Source organism: Heloderma suspectum, chromosome 1 (genome assembly GCF_057233095.1).
Source record: "Heloderma suspectum isolate Gila_16-S chromosome 1, 16-S_ref, whole genome shotgun sequence".
Lineage (NCBI taxonomy): Eukaryota > Metazoa > Chordata > Lepidosauria > Squamata > Helodermatidae > Heloderma > Heloderma suspectum.
In genome coordinates this window covers 48789946-48809256 of record NC_139458.1, presented here as the reverse complement: position 1 = coordinate 48809256, position 19311 = coordinate 48789946, and the positions used below count along the sequence as shown (strand labels likewise).

The following is a 19311-nucleotide window of genomic DNA, read 5'->3' as shown; positions in this document are numbered from 1 at the left end:
TTTTCCCTACGTTCTTCAATTTAAGCCGAAATTTTGCAAGAATCAGCTCATGGTCTGAGCCACAGTCAGCTCCAGGTCTTGTTTCCTACTTCCTACTTTAGCATTCCAATCCCCTATGATGAAGAGGACATCTTTTTTTGGTGTTAGTTCTAGAAGGTGTTGTAGGTCTTGATAGAACCTATCACCCTCAGCTTCTTCGGCCTCAGTGGTTGGGGCATAGACTTGAATTACTGTGATGTTGAATGGTTTGCCTTGGATTCGTACTGAGATCATTCTATCATTTTTAAGATTGTACCCCAGTACTGCTTTTCCCACCCTTTTGTTGACTATGAGTGCTACTCCATTTCTTCTCAGGGATTCTTGCCCACAGTAGTAGATATGATGGTCACCTGAATTAAATTCGCCCATGCCTGTCCATTTTAATTCGCTGATTCCCAAGATGTCGATGTTCAATCTTGCCATCTCATGTTTGACCACCTCCAGCTTACCTTGATTCATTGATCTGACATTCCAGGTTCCTAAACAATATTGTTCTTTACAACATCGGATTTTCTTTTCTGATAGCCATGATAGTGCGGTCACTGAACTTGAGCTGGACATCCTCGAGAGTGAAGTCAAGTGGGCCTTAGGAAGCATTAGTAACAACAAAGCTAGCGGAGTTGACAGTATTCCAGCTGAGCTATTTAAAATCCTAAAAGATGATGCTGTTAAAGTGCTGCACTCAATATGCCAACACATTTGGAACACTCAACAGTGGCCACAAGACTGGAAAAGGTCAGTTTACATTCCAATTCCAAAGAAGGGCAACGCCAAAGAGTGTTCAAACTACCGCACAATTGCGCTCATTTCACATGCCAGCAAGGTGATGCTCAAAATCATACAAGCTAGGCTTCAGCAGTATGCGAACCAAGAACTACCGGAAGTACAAGCTGGGTTTCAAAGAGGCAGAGGATCAAATCGCCAACATTCGCTGCATCATGGAGAAAGCAAGAGAATTCCAGAAAAACGTCTATTTCTGCTTCATTGACTATGCTAAAGCCTTTGATTGTGTGGATCACAACAAATTGTGGCAAATTCTGAAAGAGATGGGAGTACCAGACCACCTTACCTGTCTCCTGAGAAACCTGTACGAGGGTCAAGAAGCAACAGTAAGTACTAGACATGGAACAACTGAGTGGTTCAAAATTGGGAAAGGAGTACGACAAGGCTGCATATTGTCACCCTGCTTATTTACCTTATATGCAGAGTACATCATGAGAAATGCCAGGTTGGATGAATCAGAGGTTGGAATTAAGATTGCTGGGAGAATTATCAACAACCTCCGATATGCAGACGATACCACCCTAATGGCAGAAAGCGAAGAGGATCTCAAGAGCCTCTTGTTGAGGGTGAAAGAGGAGAGTGCAAAAGCTGGTTTGAAACTCAACATTAAAAAAACGAAGATCATGGCATCTGGCCCTATCACTTCCTGGCATATAGAAGGGGAAGAAATGGAAGCAGTGACAGATTTTACTTTCTTGGGCTCCAAGATCACCGCAGACGGTGACTGTAGCCATGAAATTAAAAGACGCTTGCTCCTTCGGAGGAAGGCTATGCAAACCTCGACAGCATAGTAAGAAGCAGAGACATCACCTTGCCGACAAAGGTCCGTCTAATCAAAGCTATGGTTTTCCCAGTAGTAATGCATGGCTGTGAGAACTGGACTATAAGGAAGGCTGAGTGCCGAAGAATTGATGCTTTCGAACTGTGGTGCCGGAGAAGACTCTTACGAGTCCCCTGGACTGCAAGGAGGTCAGATCAGTCCATCCTAAAGGAAATCAACCCTGAGTGCTCATTGGAAGGACAGATCCTGAAGCTGAAGCTGAAATATTTTGGCCACCTAATGCGAAGGGAAAACTCTCTGGAAAAGACCCTGATGCTGGGAAAGACTGAAGGCAAATGGAGAAGGGGACGGCAGAGGATGAGATGGCTAGATAGCATCACCGATGCAATGAATATGAACTTGAGCACGCTCCGGGACAGAGCGCAGGACAGGAAGGCCTGGCGTGCTATGGTCCATGGGGTCATGAAGAGTCGGACACGACTGAACGACTGAACAACAACAACTAGTGTACAAAGCCCTAAACAATTTGGGGCCAGGATACCTGAGAAAGTGCCTTCCTTACCAGCCTGCCTAATCACTGAGGTCATCAGAGGGTATATTCCTGGTGGTTCCACATGGACTCATGGCTCGGTTGGAGTCCACCAGGAAAAGAGCCTTGAGTGCGGTGGTCCCCTTCCTGTGGAACTCCCTGCCTTGGGAGGTCAGGCAAGCACCAACGTTGTGCTACTTCTGGTGCCTCCTGAAGACATTGTTATTTCGGGAAGCCTTCCTTGAGTGACCAGCCACACTCAAGGAAGGCTGAAATTCGGTCTTAATAGAACTTGTTTCTTTTAAAAATGTTTCAGTTGTTTTAAAATGGTGTTTTATTCTTTTATCTTTTCTGTCCACCACTCTGAAATCTTTTGATATGGAACGGTATATAAATATTATAAATAAACCAATAAAAATAAATAATATTTGGCAGCATACATGCTGAGAAAATGCAGGATATTAGAAGAATAAGGCTGGCTATTGTCAGCACTGTGCTCTCAATATGCATGGCCCTATGTATTGGGGTGCAGTAGAAAAGATTACTACTCAAGGTCCTAAATTTAGGCAAGGAGTAGAGAGACAACATGAGGACTACAGCTCTTTTGAGGAGGAAACTTTGGACCATTTCTGCTACTTTTGTGTTTGGTTTTGCTCAGTAAACATGCAGTTGTTCTTCTGTTGCAAGGGATGCAGATACCTACCTTCAAGGCAGTGTTTCTGTTGTCACACTATTGCATTGTCTCAGGACTATTGTATATGTAGGAGAAATATTGTTCATCTAGGAGATTGTGATTCTTCCCCCAACTAATAAGCCTTTGGCGTGTGAGTACTGTGTGGATTTTCTCCCCCCACCCCTGTTCTTTAAAGGCTGAGTGGCCTTCCTCTGTCTCTCAAATGCTCACAAAATCCTACCCCCCCCCCATAGTGAATACCAGCAAGGATACTTTATCCCTTGCCGCTGTGCTTCACCATTTCATGAACATTTTGCTTTTCAATTAAAAAAACCCCTTCCCTTGAAGTCTGTGCAATGTTACTTTGTCATTTTGTAGCTTTAAAAATATTATTGATAGGAGTACAGGTATCTCCCCAACAGCATGGGTGTCCCCACTTCCATTCCATGCCATATACTAAGGCAGGGATACCCAACTGTTGTGGTCCCTGGGCTGCATGTGATGCTGGGTAGGGGGCTGCACTTGTACGCATGCACACACATTCCAGTGATCTGCATGATGTGGTGGAGGGAGTAGAGAGCTATCTCTCTACCCCTTCACCCAGTGATCCTGATACAGAGAGGTTCTTCCTTGCGGCTAGCAGAGGCAGGAAAAGAGTGATCTCTGTGAGGCTCTCTGCAGGAGGGAGTGGAAAGTACAGGCGGTGGGGAATTTGGCGATGGTGATGGGGTCAGGGCATCCTTGGGAAAGCGTAGTAAAGATCTTGGGGGGCCACAGGTTGCGCATCCCTGTACGAAGGGGAAAAATATTAAATGTTGTCTGAAAAAGGCACTAACACAGTATTAAATAGATTAATCCTTCATTATAAAGATGGGACAGTATTTAAGGGCATTTAAAGGTTGATTCCCCCCACACACACACTCTGCCTATTACAGTTACATCATGATGCAACACAGTTTCTATAAATATTTCTTGCTGTAGACAATAACTTAACAATTAGACGTTGTGTTTGTACACCCGAACATAAAGGACAAATTCACCTTGGAGAAGTGAAACTATGATGTTCAGACATGATGTAATACATATAAGAGAAAATCATGTCTGCTTCTTAGGTACATGAGTAAGCTTGGTGCATCCAGCTAGGAATATTTTATTCTTGAAGGGAATGCTCTTATTTCTATGTTATCACTAAGAGACAACTGTTAGTGTTCACATGATACTGACTTTTGAGTGTGTAGGAGGAATCACAGTAGGACATCTTGGGGTCATTGAATAGCTTTTTGTTTCTCTTTTAGGTGATGATGAGCAGAGTGATTGGTTCTATGAGGGAGAATGTGTGTCAGGATTTACTGTTCCCAACCTCCTGCCCAAGTGGGGAACTGACCGTCAATCTGACATGGAACGAATGGACTCCAGCCTTGAAAAAATCTCAGATCCAACATTCCTTCTACCCTCTCGGCCTGCTACCAAAGGTGGGGTCCTTATCAATGTTTGGGGGATAGCTGATATAGCTCAAAAGTCAAGGTTTCTTAATAGATGTGTGAAACTCGCTGAATCTGTATGGATGAGTGCATAATAATGGGTTTGAAGAGACTTTGGATTTTATTGTAATATAGAAGCAAGGTATGTCATGGCCACTTCGTGTATATCTGAGAAGAAAATACTAATTTGTAGTGGATAAATGTGGGCTGATTTACAGAGGAATATACCGACTATGTTTAATTATGCTAGGTTATCTTGTGCAGCTTGGTTAATACTTCTGTATTTCAATTCTTTCAGTGTAAGGATACCACTTGCCTAACATACATAAAAAAGCACTATAGGTTACAGCACCCTCTTGTCAGAAGAGGGTGCTGTAACCCACAGTGCCTTCTTGTCTTGTGGCTACCCAAAGACTTTGGCCACTTCTCTATATATGTTAACTAAGTATATTTCAGTTCTCTCAGTATAAGGATACCAGAGGGTATAAGAAATATGGCCAAGCTCCACAGAAAATCATAGGTAAACCTCGAAATCAAAATGCTGTGTAGATTCTTGTTCTTTGTTCTAGTTTACTGTGTTTTGTGGTCTTTTTTGTGTTCTCCTGTATTCAGTGTTCTCTTCTTTCTTTTCAGGATTTCATACCCGCTTGAACCGCCTTCCCAGTGTTGCTACTCGCTGCCTCAGGAAGGGCCGTAGGAGGTTGGTTAGCAAGGTATTGCTTTTCAGAGATGGTAATTTGTTGTCTGGTGATTGGTTCAAAACTGCAAGAGACATACTTGCTGAAAGTGGGCCATGGATCTAACTTTGTGTCATGTGTTAGCTTATGTAAAAACTCACGTTTGTAATTGGTCATGGTAAAGATAATTTTTTTTAGAAAGGGTAATAAGCTTCAGTGGAAAAAAGAGTAAGACGGTGCTAAGGGAAGGAGACTGGCTGAATATACAAGTGTAGGATGGAAGAGGCTGCAGAGAGGTGCAAGACTGTTGGTGCAGAGGAGAAAAGAAGGACTTTCTGCAATGAGAAAAGCAGTGTTACCAGTTAAGATGGAAGAGATAAGTTTTACGAAAATGTAGGGCATAATTGGTGTAGCGGTGTAGCCCTTGTGTTGCATTTAAATGTTGAGGGGGTATGACTGCAGGACTTCTGGTTTTCTGAATTGTGCATCATAATAGTTTTTTGCCACCTTTGGTATACTTTTGTATAGTAAAGCTGGTGTTCTGTAATCTCTGCTCTCCAAGTATTAAGCAGGAAACGGATGGGGAAGGGCAGTCTGCAGAAATTTGTTGTGAGCAGGTAATCCTTGTACACAGTTGGCTCACGTGGACCTGAAGGAGAATGAATACCTGTTTGGGTGGAAGTTGGCAGCTTGATTTATTTGACGTTTGTGTTCACCCAAATTTTCCTAGCCGTCTCTTGAAGGATTGCAGGAGAGCAGCAAATTCTACTTGTAGAGAAGAAGCCTGTATGTTAGGAGGATCGCTGGCTTTTTCACCAGTTAAGCAGGCTGATGTAATGCGTACATGAAAGTGGTTTTATTTCTTCCTTTCTTGTCCCCCCGCCCCTCTCTCTGAAATATACTTCACAACCCTTCTCTCTCCTTATCTTGCTGACTTAAAGACTGTTGATATACAGCTTCAGATATGATGAATACAGTGCCTTGGGCAGGGACTGCCAAGCTACTGGTAAGGACCTAGGGCCTAAGCTTTTGGAGGTGCCTCTAATGAACCAAAATTAGAAGAATAATATTTACTTGTTTGATTCATCTTCATCACCTTAAAGGGATCTATGTCATTTGCAGTGGAGGTCACTGTTCCCCTTCCCCCCTTCTCTTCTAAATTGTAATAATAAATAATGAGTTTCATTCAAAGCTCCCCGCCAGCAAGCTGCTAATTACCCAAAGTACGGCTTGTAATTTACACAGTAATAAACCGTAAATTTAAACATTATGGCATTTTAAGTTAATAATTTCTCTGCTGTAACAAATAGCCCATATTTCACCCCTCCTGCTGCTTCTGCACAAACCTTGCATGTGATGCTGTTCAGGGTTCCTGGGCACAAGCCCACTTACGTTGTTGATGATCAGATTCTGATCCCACTCAGGTTCCATATGGCAGTTTGTTCAGTGTGGCAAACAACATCCTGCATAGAACCCAGCATGAGAGTGTATGTAGCAACATACACCAGAATACACTGAGCTGAATTTATAGAGGTTGTCTTGTCTTATAGGAACATACCATTAGCCTCTCTGTCTTATGTACCTTTTCTTTTAAGGCTTATTCATGTGAAAGACTAACTTTTGGGTAACTCTTGGGTTTTCACAAACTGTCCAAAGTAGCATAGGGTTATACTAGAAATGGCTGAAAACTGCTTGAGATGATTGTTTAGGGGTTATTATGCAGATGCAAGGGCTGATCCTGGGTGAGTGACCACACTTCTTAAACTTGGACCCAGTCCTGAGTGGGTCTTTTGCATGCATAGATAATAAATTAATATCCTGCCTTTCTACTAAAAATAGTGCTGTAAGTGGCCAACACTACTAAAATAGACACAATGGTACATCATTAAAACATAACCACATTAAAAACACAGCAGTTTAAAGAAATAAACAGCACCCACCAATTAAAGACTTAAGCAATTTTCACTTGGGATTTCGCCATTTAACTTCAGAGAGTCAAGGGTTCCCAGTTAACATAGGCAGGACATGAACTGTCATTTATATGCATCTTGAGCAAAACAACACAGACGTGCACCACCCTCTTAATGAATTTTCTCAAAGAGTCAAATTACATGTGACACTACATCAGTAGAAACAACATCAGGGGTTTTTCTTCATTTAATAGCTGGCGCCAATTTGAAACTCTTTTTTGAACACTAATAGTTGTGTGATGGGGGAACAATTGTCAGTGGGATCATGGTTAGAGAGAACAGATGAAAGGAGATACCACTTCACACACTACATAGTACATAGTCACAAACTATGGAATTCACAAGAGGTAGTGATGGCCACCTGGATAGATTTAAAAGGGGATCAGACAAATTAATGGAGGATAAGGCTGTCAGTGGCTACTAGTCATGATGACTTTACAGTACCTTCAGTATTAGAGGCTATACTAAGACATCTGCTGGGGCAGCCTTCTGGATTCAGACTCATGCCACATGAAGCAAGGAAGAATAAAACCCTCCCCACTTTCTGAATAATTTATGCAGGGGTAAATTATGGGGTAAATTATGTATTAACAGTGCAATCCTGTACATCTCCACTCAAACGTAAGCTTCATTGAGTTCAATGGGGCTTACTCCCAGGTAAGTCTTACAGGATTGCAGCCTATATTTTCAAATGTTCATGTGAATATTTGGAGTTTGTCTAGGAGTAGGATTGCCTGTGCTTAGATCATTCCAATAAATATTTAGAGTGAACATCCATCTTGCGTTTGAGGCCTTCTTGACCACACTGGAACTGATGACTATAAGTAGGGTGGACTATTCACTAATATTTTGGCCCTTCTGAATAATTCTGTCATAGGAACCAAAGAGAGAGAATTCTGTGTACTGTAGGGAGCATGAATAAACTGTTTTCTTCCAATGGGCATGAAGGTTAACCTTGGAGGGCTGCTTGAGCCACATTCCTTGATTAATCCTTGATTAATTGCCCAGAGGCTAACGAGCTTTTTTTACACCATGTGAACATGAACTTAAGAGTGTGTCGTGTGTGCCACTGCTGCCTGGTTTTCGGTGGAGAGTGGCTGAGGCTCAAACTACACATAATGGTGGCAGACCTGTTAGTCTGAATTTGAGCCTTTCCCAGTCATGTATAAAGTGGGGTTAGGGAGCTCAATTTTAAGAGCAAAAGAGGGCATGTGGTGAGAGGAGCTGAGTCTTCACCCAGCCAGGCTTACTTCAGTATCTGGCCCTGACTAGATGAAAAAGGAATTCAGGCAATAGACTGTAGGGAATAAGCTGTGGGGGAGGGGGGTCAGCTCCCTTCACCTATGTGCCCCTTTTCTCTTAAAATTAGCCTTTCACTTATACTCAGTTGGAGAAGACCCAGGTTTAAACAGATGGGTCAGCCACCATCTTGTATAGTTTTAGCCTCTGTCTTCCCCCTGTCACTTTGTGTTTCAGGAGACCATCATGAGTGCTTTGGGCACAGAGAGGATTAGCCACATCATTGGTGATTCCTGCCAAAAAGAGTAAGCATCTGGGTGTTGCTGACGAAGGTCTAGACATTTGGGGAGGGGAAGACTCATAGTATAGAATGAGACTTGTCTCTTACCTTACAGGACTACTGGAAGGGAATACTTCCAGGTTATTAGAGAGCCACCACATAAAGAAGGGATAATGTATTTGCCCTTCTGCATTTCCTGCCCTCTTCCCACTGTTGTGAATAATAGCTGTTGCGTTGCTCCCTATTAATTGAGTAATCTTCCTCATTCTTTCGTAATATGCACTGCCAAATGCACCAAGACCCAGCAAAGACTATTAAAAGGAATCTTGGTACTAAAAGTACCGAAGCTGCTGGGCCACGATACTCAACGTAGTAACCAGTTCGTTTTGCTAAAAAGATGTGGGTTGGTGGGTGTAATGAAATTCCCCTTTTTAATATGGTGGTAGTGTTTTCCCTATCCTGTTAGCTGTTAAAGATAGCGTGGATGCCCTTGATTGTGCTTCACTGGATTGAGTTTCCCTAATCCAGTGATAGGTAGATTAATTCCCTGTGTCTTTAGCATACCTGCTCTACATGGAAGTTTAATCTCCTTTTCTTCCTTGTGCATTGATTTTTCCTTGTTTCTTCATTTCTTCCAACTCTTCTCTCATGCTTCTTCCAACTTAATCTCTCCTGCCTTCTCTCTCTAGTTTCTGGTTGCCATCAATGGGAATGAGAGATCGCAACCAGGTAAGCTGGCTCTCCTTTGCTTTCTTTGTATATTCTCACTTGATTTCTGTCTCTCTAGAATGAACAAAGTGCTGGCTTCCCATTACTTCCACATTGCAGCCTGTGTGCAAGAGGTAAGGCAGCCCCTTTCTTTGGTCTTGTGCTATACCTTAGCAGACCACAGTGGCTCCTTGTACTGAGCAGTGCTCCAGAACTTCGGCGTTCTCCTGCAATTTCCTTCTTTCTAGCTGCCTTTCCATCTAGCTTTATGATTATTTAAAGCGTTTGTTGTTCGCATGTTTCTATCAATTCACCTTTTTTCTTGAATAGCACTACAAATTTCCACGTAACTTTGCAGAACCTATACAGTCCTCTATTTTATCCCTCTCTCAAAAATAAGCCTTACTGCATTTTATAGCTGCTTTGACTCTGGTATTCAGCCATACCGGTACCTTCTTGACCATGTTTGTAAGGCAGAGAGAGAGAGAGAGAGAGAGAGTTGGTATTCCTAGTCTGTTTTGGGGATTGCTTTTCTGTGTACCTGATTCCTGCTGCAGAGAGAGCCACTGTGCATTTACACTTGAGTACTCTCCATTGACTTTTCAGCCCCCGCTAAGTTACACCCATGTAAGAGGTTAATGAACTAACTCCTGAGTGTGCTTAGTGGTTTAGTTCAATAACCACTGATACTATTAGTCAATTAAATGAGGCCTGTATTCCCCTTTCAGTAGAAAAACACTTCTCCTTTTAAGCTCAAAACAGTGTAGTTAAAACAACCATTCTCCTCCCTGTTCAGTACCAGTATCTTGTTTTTGTTTGTCTTGCAGTGATTTTAAAATCTCTCAAACTACAGTGTTTCTCATAACTTGTTTTTGTTTTGCCATGCCTAGCCATGGGAATTTTGCAACTCGGCTCCTGCTATTGGTCCTCCTTCCTCTGTTTGAGAGAACATTGAAATTTAAAGAACTTGAGTTAAAGAACTTGAGAAGAGAAGACTGAGGGGAAATATGAGATATATCTTTAACTCAAGTTAAAGAACCTGAGAAGAGAAGACTGAGGGGAGATATGATAGCGCTCTTCAAGTATTTGAAAGGTTGTCACAGAGAGGAAGGCCAGGATCTCTTCTCGATCATCTCAGAGTACAGGACATGGAATAATGGGTTCAAGTTACAGGAAGCCAGATTCTGGCTGAAGATCAGGAAAAAACTTCTTGACTTAGAGCAACATGACAATGGAACCAATTATCTAGGGAGGTAGAGGGCTCTCCAACACTGGAGGCATTCAAGATGAGGCTGGACAGCCATCTGTCAGGGATGCTCTGACCTGGATTCCTGCATTGAGCAGGGGGTTGGACTCGAGGGCCTTGTAGGCCCCTTCCAATCCCACTATTCTATGATTCTATTAAATGCTTGATCTTTTAGATGGTGAGCATGAGTGTCTCCTGCAGACACTTTGATAAAGTGAAAGAAAAAGGTTCCTTCTGTGAGTCTGAGGGAGTCTTCTCCCCACCATATGTCTAGAGTGTTATACTTTGTGACGAACTCTTAATCCCATTGAAAGTGAATCTAATTATAATTCTGTTGAACCTTTTCTTACTAACTTGTTAGTATTGTATTCTAAATTCCTTGGGTTTTGTGGTAAGGAACCTGCAGTACCTGGAGAAGTAGTTTTAAGCTTTCATATTTTATATTGTCTTATGCTGCACTTTGTGGTTTTAATTTCTGTGAACTGCCCAGAGAGCTTTGACAGTATAGAAATAAATAAATAAAATAAAGTCTCTAATCATAGTCTTCAAAATTCAGGCATGAGGATTTTTTTAAAGGAAAGAGTACTAAATAGCTGCATGATGTTTATTACAGCACAGAGTCAGTTCACCAATTTACATTCCACCTGAGTTCAATTGGAAGCAAATGGTAAGAGGCATCATAGCTACTAATGAGGTTAGGATTTGCAGGCATCCATGAAGATAGTTGATAGGGTAAAACATGACATCATCTCTATAGTTTATGCTTTTTATCATTGCTACTTGCTAAGAAAATATCTGTGAAGATTGAACTGATCCAAAGATTTATCACAGTACATAGGTTCAGTACCATCATAGGTGTATGAGGAATTGCGTGTTTGAATGCTTCCCCATGTTAAAATCTTCCCATGCACGTGCAAAGCTCACACAACAGGGAGAAGCATTTGAAGCCAATTGTCTCACTTGACATGTTAGCTTTGCACATGCAGGAAGATTTTAATATGTGGGAGCATTCCACTGTTTAATCCACTCCATGTGGCCCAGTCCCACGAGGACTGTATCAGATAGTATACTTAATGTTTGAATAGCTCTTGTCTTTTCTGAGAACTTCAAGTGCTCCTCCATTGTCTTCTATCTAGTTGTGATAAAGTTCTGTGTACAAGTAGCTAATTTTCTGGAATAATAAATGTAGTATGCCATGATAACTAGTTTTGAGAAATCATTTAATCGACTGGAAAAGCTGATGGCTTCAATTACACACATTTTTATGAAGAACTGTTTATGCAATTGTGTTTTGCGAGCACTCTTCCTGTGATGCTAAAGTAGTATCTATGGAAGTTATTCTCAAGTTGACAATGTTCATGGCAAGGTCTTGTGGGTGAAGGTCAGCTATGACCATGATACATAGATCACCTTGTACAAATGAGAACAGGCTTAATCTCTAGAGATATTCTTACTCACCTGAAAAAGGAGAAAAATCTTGGATCCTCAGCTCAGAGGTTGGTTGTGTCGGGTTAGGTATGCTGTAAGTCTACTTGGTTTGCCTCCTTTACAAGAGCTAGTAGTATGGCCTGGGGTCAGAGAATGGCCTGCTGCTAGAAGTACTATGGAAGAATCCAGGTACTCTCAGGAACTGGATGAGGATAATTCAACTATCTTTATTCAGAAATGTCACTTGACATGTTGTTAACCAAATCTCTCTTGCATTTTTAGTTCAATCCCCTCTCTCCTCTGTATTCTTTGGATGTTCTTGCTGACGCTTCCCACCGAAGGTGCTCACCAGCACACTGCACTGCCAGGTAACCATCATGTTCTGCTTTCATTATGGGAATGTTATTATTATCTGTCGGCTTTTGGGGCATGTATGTTGGAAAATAAGGTTGTACAGATAGTGGTTTGGTTTAAAACTTTCTGGTCTGTCTTCAAGAGAATCCAAGGTGACTAGCAACTATAATGTAAAAATGATGTAAAAGAAATTATAAGATTAACAACAATTACAAAACTAAAAGCAGCAGAGTAAATACAATAAATAATACAGAGCGTTAAAAGTGTCTATTAAAATGAGAACACTTCTAGCTAGGTTTAAAAAATGTGTGAAACCCAAAAACCTTCCAAGAAAGGAAGGTCTTCGCTGTGCAGCAGAAAGCCATTAACAAGCAGGGTAATGCTATGTGTTACTGTTTAATGGATGTTCAGTGTCAAACATTGGCTAAGCACTGGATATAAAGGTTATATTGTGGACAGTGTTAGTGCTCGGTGTGAATTCATACAAGATTTGGTCAGTGGAGGTCCTGCTCTATAATGGCTAGGGGTGCACGAAAGTCACTTACCTGGTCTCGCAGCTTGCATCGCGGTGGGGGGGAGGCGCTTCACTGCTCCCCCCGAAGTTCAGGCCGGGGGGGGAGGCTTCCCTCCTCGCCCGGCCGAAATTCAGGCCGGGGGGGAGGCTTCCTGCCTCGCCCGGCTGAAATTCAGGCCGGGGAGAAGCGCCCTGTCTCCCCGGCCGCGAACTTCAAAAGAAAAAACAACAACAACAACGCCCCTGTGATAGGCTACGTGATGATTAACGTAGCCTATCACGGCTAGATCTGCAAAGTCAGCCGTGATAGGCTACGTTAATCGTCACGTAGCCTATCACGGGTGACTTTGAAAAAAAAAAAGTGCGTCCTTATTTTCGCCGTAGTCTACGTAAATCTTTACGTAGGAAAGATAAGGAACGCAAATGGCGGCTCCCTATGGGGGCCGCCATTAGCTGTATGCGCTTTTCTTTTTTTTAAAGTCACCCGTGATAGGCTACGTGACAATTAACGTAGCCTATCACGGCTGACTTAGCAAATCTAGCCGTGATAGGCTACGTTAATCGTTACGTAGCGTATCACAGGGGCGTTTTTTTTTTACTTTGCTTGTAATGGCGGCGGCGGCAGCCGGTCGAAAGACCGGCTGCCGCCCCCCCCCTGACGAAGACCCGACGAACCGCCACCGGGGCCCGCCGCCGGGAGGGACATTCGTGAAAGGCAAGTCCCATCCCGGGGCGGGGGGGTGGGGCCGAGAATTTCTCCCCGAACAACCTTCGGAGGACCGAATGCGTTGGCTCTCGGCCCCCCGAAGTTTCGGGGAGAAATTCTCCCCCATCCCTAAAATGGCTACTCCCTACTGGATGTCTTTTGGAGATTCCAAGACAATTTTTTTTCTTAATATATTTGTCTAGCTTGCTTTCATATGACAATGGAAGAACTAGCAGCTGATCCACAGGGAAGAATTTTGTTGTTGTTGTTGTGGTGGTGCTATTGTGTAAGATTTGGTTTCTTTAACTTTGGACAGCAGTACGTGTATTCCTTCTCTCTTCTCTGTGGAGCTTGTTTAATCATCTCTAGCTTCTAACTGATGGACAGGGCAAGTAATATGAGCTTATACTAACATCTGTGTCTCAGCTGGAGCAGGTTTGAGCTCCTACATTGCTTTATAAGCATCTGAGTGACTCTTCCCATCCTTGCTGCTCTTTCCAAGGAGGAGCACAGGTAGCTTGAATTAGGTAACCATTATATAATCTTGAAAACATCATTTTTAAAAGTTCCTTCTCCTTCCAACTGCTCACTAATTTGTATTTCTGTATGCTGAAGATCTGATTATAGTAGTTGGAGTACAGTCTTTGGGACACATTTATTGTGTACAATGAAGCTAGAAGAGTGATGCATTTTTTGTTCCCTTTTCTTGCACTTGGTGCATGTGAGAAAGCTGGTGCTTTACTTGACTGAATGACCCAGTTCACACAATCACTGCAGCTTAAATAAAAACAGGCCATATGTTATTTGACCATTGTTTCCCCCTTCAACAAGCTATGCTGCCCAGGTTTAGATGACACAACAAGCTGTGCCTGGGCAGGTAATTAGGCAAATGGTGTCTGGTATGCACCACAGCTTAAACAAGGCACCATGGCTTGTTTAAGTCACTGTGATCATGAACTGACTCATACGGCTGCAGTACCTGATACAGTTCCTTTGCAATAAAAGCTTATTTTACCCCAATCTGAGCAGCAGTAAAAGCTTATTTTACTTTTATTGAAGACCCAGATTATTACAGGACAGATGGATGGAAATACAAAGAGGCTTGGTATACCTTGATGGTGATGAGTGAGAACAATGAATTTGGAGGTCTGGATAAGGGAAGCAGGGTGTGCCCATCAGAGGAGGCAATATAACACAGGGAAGAACTATAGGAAGGTTAAAGAAGACTTCAGATGCAAGAATGGTTCTATTAAATTTAGTTGTCATGGGAGCAGGGGACTTTTATTTCAAAACGGAACTGGATATCTTTTATGAAGGATATTTCATTTATTGTGGTGCCTCAGTTAGGGATATGTGAGTTCTGGAAGGTATTTTCCTCTGAGATCTTTGAAGTTTCCCCTCTTGCTCTACAGCTTTGGGAGAGTGCCATGATGGTGTGGACTTGTGCTTGAAGGTCAAGAAGATTGCCACTTGTATTGAATTGGGAGTGTGTAGACTTTGCTTTCGTGTTCAGGGAATAAATGCCATATTTATGGTTTGGAGGGTAATTTTCTTTCAAATCAGGCTGGCTAGTAAAATTGAGAGTTGGTTTCTGTTCTCATCAGTGGTTTGTCTCATACCCTTTGAACCATCAGTAATCTTTATAAAACTATTCCTTGAATACTTTGTTTACATTCATTCTTGCCTTTTGGCACACAGTCTGTTACTTTGTAGAAGTGTATAGTTTGAGGTGGATTGTATATCAAGTACTCTGACTAGATGACTTTTCGGTTCTGTGCAGCTCTGATTTGGTTATGCACTCCTGGATTAAAGCATAATGATGCAAGCCAGTGGCTAGGATGTAGGTAGGTCTTGAGCTAGGCTTGTAAATAGCTCCTTGCCTGCTTGCTGGTAATGACTGATTTGCCTCTGGGTAACTGATATATAGGCCATATATGACTGACACATCTGTGTGTGTGTAGGTGAGCTAGTAAAATTTGTGGGCTTGTAACTTTCTTGTGTGCAGGTCTATTTTGAGAAAATATATAGCAGTGGGATTCCCCCACCCCTGATTTGAGCATATATGCTCATAAGTGGGACCTACTAACAATCTGGGATACTCAGGAGACACGATACTTTGGGGTGCAGTAGAAAGAAAGATTAAACAGACTTTAGAAAGTGCAGTACCTTAGGCCATAATTGCCCACCCTAGCTTTATGGCATGCAAATTGTTTCCCTACTTCTCAAACTGCCAGTACTTGGAAGTGTCGTCTGCCTTTGGAAAGCCTTTCACAAATGTATTATGCAACTGGAAGCACTGATATCCGGCAAATTCTGTTTTTTTCACCTGTCTGCCTTAGCCCATGTTTTCTTTTCCTCCCTAGAGGTTTCTGGTGCAATTCATTTTGGTACCATAGTGACTGTCTTGTAACCCACTGCTTCATTTAAACAGAGCCGCCAGCCAGATTGCTGAGTGCGGAGCCATGGGTGTGCAAGGAGGGGCTCTTCAGTGTCAAGGAGAAGGCTCTGTGTGGAGGGTTCCTTGGAAGATGCAGTTAAAAGACTGTATAAATTGTAGTATACCAAGACTTCCTTTCTAGCTTTCTGTCTGTGATGTGTCGAGACTTCTCTCAAAGCATCAGAAGCAGCACTGGGAATTCCGCACCCATCATTAGAAGTGGGATGTGTTTGGTGACTCTGTTATCATTAGTAGTATAATTTTATTTTGCAAAGTGAAGAGAGTTTTCTGCTTTTTTTACCATCCTCCCTGGGGATGATTGGTGTATTAATTTGCTGTATTGCCTCCTGGCTGTTCCCAGGCTGTTTTTGATTCTTCATCATAGAATTTTAATGGCCTGCTGCCTCTTGGGAGGCATGTGAGGAAGAGCATCTCGGGGACTGCTTCCCTTCTTTTCACATTCCTGTAATTGCTGCTCTTTAAGAGCACAAAGCATTTACTAATCATACCATGTCTGTCATAGCTTCTGTTTTGACAGGGCTCCAGCCTTAGAGGAAAGCATGAAGAAATTGGCATTGAAAACTCCTCTCTATCATTTTTCTCTTTCAAATTTCTAAATTAGCAGGTTGGGTACTTTCTTTTATTTCCTATGGTCTGGTATATTGGTTAGCAGTATAAAGGTTCACCACCCCTGCTTTCCTTGGGGGTACTTGGGACATTCCTTGGTCCCACTACTGGGGCAATATTTAATGGCTGGCCATTTGAGTTGGCAGTATTTCCAGTGAGGGTGGGGTGGACATTTTTCCAGGCCTTAATTTTTTTCGTGGAAAATTTTCCATTTCATAAATTAGTAATGAATGGATGCTAATTGCAAATACAGTATTAGTCAAGCTTGGTAGCTTCAAAGTTGTAGATGCATGGTTATCAGCATATCATACACAGTTCTTCAGAGTGCTAAAATGTATTAGCGTCAACAGTTTTCAGTTCCTTTTTATCTTAAATGTAAACAATGTAATGGAAGTGCATGCTGTTGTCTTTACATTTTTCTGAGTATTCTAGTAAAATAATATACATAATATATTGAAATCATGTTAAGTGAATTATGTGATTAATTATTTCCCCTCTCAGAGATTTCAGGTCAAATACTTGCGGTTTTATTGGAAGAGAAAAAATTAACACGGGGCATTTTTCTTTAGCTTTGTTTACTAAATTCAAATAGTAAAATAAGCATGCTAAATTAGATCACTCTCTAGGGCATCAGAAATTTTCCTGATGCAAATTACCCTTGCATTGGATAATTTCTCAGAAAATTTTCTAATTCAAAATTTTCCAGAAAACTCACACCACTACTTATTTCTCAGAATAGGTCATGGTTTCCCAAACTGAGTTTGGCCTCTGTCAGGATTCTTATCACAAAGATCAAAGCCAAGTACGAGTTTGGCTTGAGCATGAGATCTTTCGAATCCAGGATAAGTAAAGACAGGATGAACGTGTGGCCCTGTCACTGGAGGCAATATAAGTGAGGAGTGGGAACCATACTTAACAGCCACAGACGAAGATCTGACTGCAGCAAAATGTAGCATCAGCCAATGTAATGTTACTCACATACAGCTACTAGTGCACCATATAGTACTGAGTAAGGGATTAGGTATTAGCTAAGCGGAGGACAGGAAGGCCTGGCATGCTATGGTCCATGGGGTCACGAAGAGTCGGACACGACTTAACGACTGAACAACAACAAGCAATCTATCTGCCCCTGCGGGCAGATTTTCTATGTGGGCAGATGCTGCTACTGGAGCATAAGTAACTTCATGCTGGGAGAGTGGGGGTAGGGGGATTACATGGGTGGCTGTTGGTTGGTTACCTACACACTTATGATTACTGGCTTTGTTGCTAATAGCCAGCATAAATACAAAACAAAATCAAAGACCTCTGGTGAAAGTTACCTATGGAGGGATGTGAATGAATGTAGCAGTGGTTCCACTGAGTGTTTAGTTAAGGCATAGCAGGCAATGACTACAATAAAGGACATTGGGGAAGAAGGTGGAAAATTGATCTCCTTATGGCTAAGCTCTAGTTAGGCCAGTGTGGTTGCCAGTCTCTTTAGTACAGGAATAGGCAAGCTTTTGAACTGGTTATCTTTTGATACTTAGGCACTCTTCTGTGCTGTGTAATGGGTTAATCCTTGCATGCAAAGATGCTGTATTCAGTAGGCTGATTGGATGAGCAACTTGTAGGGATTTCTACCTGTGATGTGCAGATCAGACTTGGGTGCCCAGCTGGCTGGTGTCCTTTCAAGGGGGTGTGTGTGGAATCTCTGTTCTTGCTATTAATTTTGACCTTTGAAGGCACCAGAAATAGCCCCAGGTGGTACCTCAAGGCTTAGAGAAAGCACCTTTTATGCAGCTTGCATTTGCAGTGGATGCTGTAAGTACAACAGCACCAGCTGAACTGAATACTGCCTTAGTACCAGTCCCCTTGATAGGAAGTGTGTTGTACTGAATGTTCCTTCTACATGAAGCTAGCTGAATAGTTTGTTTGGAAGGCAACAGCTTAAGGAGCACTTCTGCCTCCTGTAGTAGTTTTCAGTAGTGCTATCTATATACTATACTTCCAGAATCTGGGATATGGAAAGAGCTTTCGACTGCATCAGCACTGCATGGGTTTTTAGAATCCCTTCACACCAGCAAACACTGTTGCTGTTGCACTAGAGGTCCCTTAATGCTAGAGCAGTGTAATTTACAGTAGCTTCCATGTCCTATTCGATACTGCCCATGGACAGAAGGTTGGAGGTTTTATGCAGTTTTAATAGTCAAATACTACTTGGTTGAAGTTGCCTCTTTTTAAACAACTCAACTATATGTGGGCATTTTACAACACCTCTGCTGCAGAGCTCTTGACAGAACAAAACCGCATTCTTTTGGTCTTCCAAGTCACCTTCTCCACTGCTTTTATTATTGGTGGGGTGATGAGAGGCTGACAGAGGAGTAGCTGAATGTTGGTGTACTGAGTGGATATCTGGATATAGTGTACTTAATAGGGGGTAGGTCTATTTCCTACCTCTAGCATGTATTCCATTGGATATTTACATCTCTCCCCTCATTCCCCCTGAACAGATTTATGGGACTAGCAGTGCAGTGAGGACTTGAAGTAGACACTTTTACCACCATGTTGGTCAAAGCCTGTGAGAGATCAATAGGCTCCAGATTTATTAACTAGAGGGAATGTAATCAATAAAGGATAAACTTGAATGAAATGTATGTTACAGGGATTTATGAAGCACTATATGTCTATGAGTATGTTAGACTGTGGATCAGTGTTTCCTGACTAAACACCTGGACAACTTGACACCTTTTTCACTTCAGGAAAACATTTCTAGATTTTTCTTACCTTACCACAGTGTTATATGTATTCTTCTTTCATGATTGGTATACCTGAGAGTGATGGTTCCAGGGTCTCCTAAACT

At 42.1% G+C, this 19311-nt stretch overlaps 1 protein-coding gene across 9 annotated transcripts in view; it reads left to right on the top strand.

Moving 5' to 3' along the window:
* The window catches only part of GPATCH2L (G-patch domain containing 2 like), a 48470-nt gene that overhangs the window by 17733 nt on the left and 11426 nt on the right, over positions 1-19311 (top strand). For 3 of the 9 annotated variants that reach the window (XM_084841826.1, XM_084841840.1, XM_084841832.1), the window contains 5 exons: positions 4101-4277; positions 4920-4999; positions 8410-8477; positions 9240-9294; positions 12117-12202. In XM_084841826.1, the coding sequence (XP_084697952.1) occupies positions 4101-4277; positions 4920-4999; positions 8410-8477; positions 9240-9294; positions 12117-12202 (466 nt within the window). Of the gene's footprint in view, positions 1-4100; positions 4278-4919; positions 5000-8409; positions 8478-9141; positions 9182-9239; positions 9295-12116; positions 12203-19311 lie in introns of all 9 variants that reach the window. The other 6 variants (XM_084841846.1, XM_084841863.1, XM_084841870.1 and 3 more) reach the window with 3 other exon arrangements.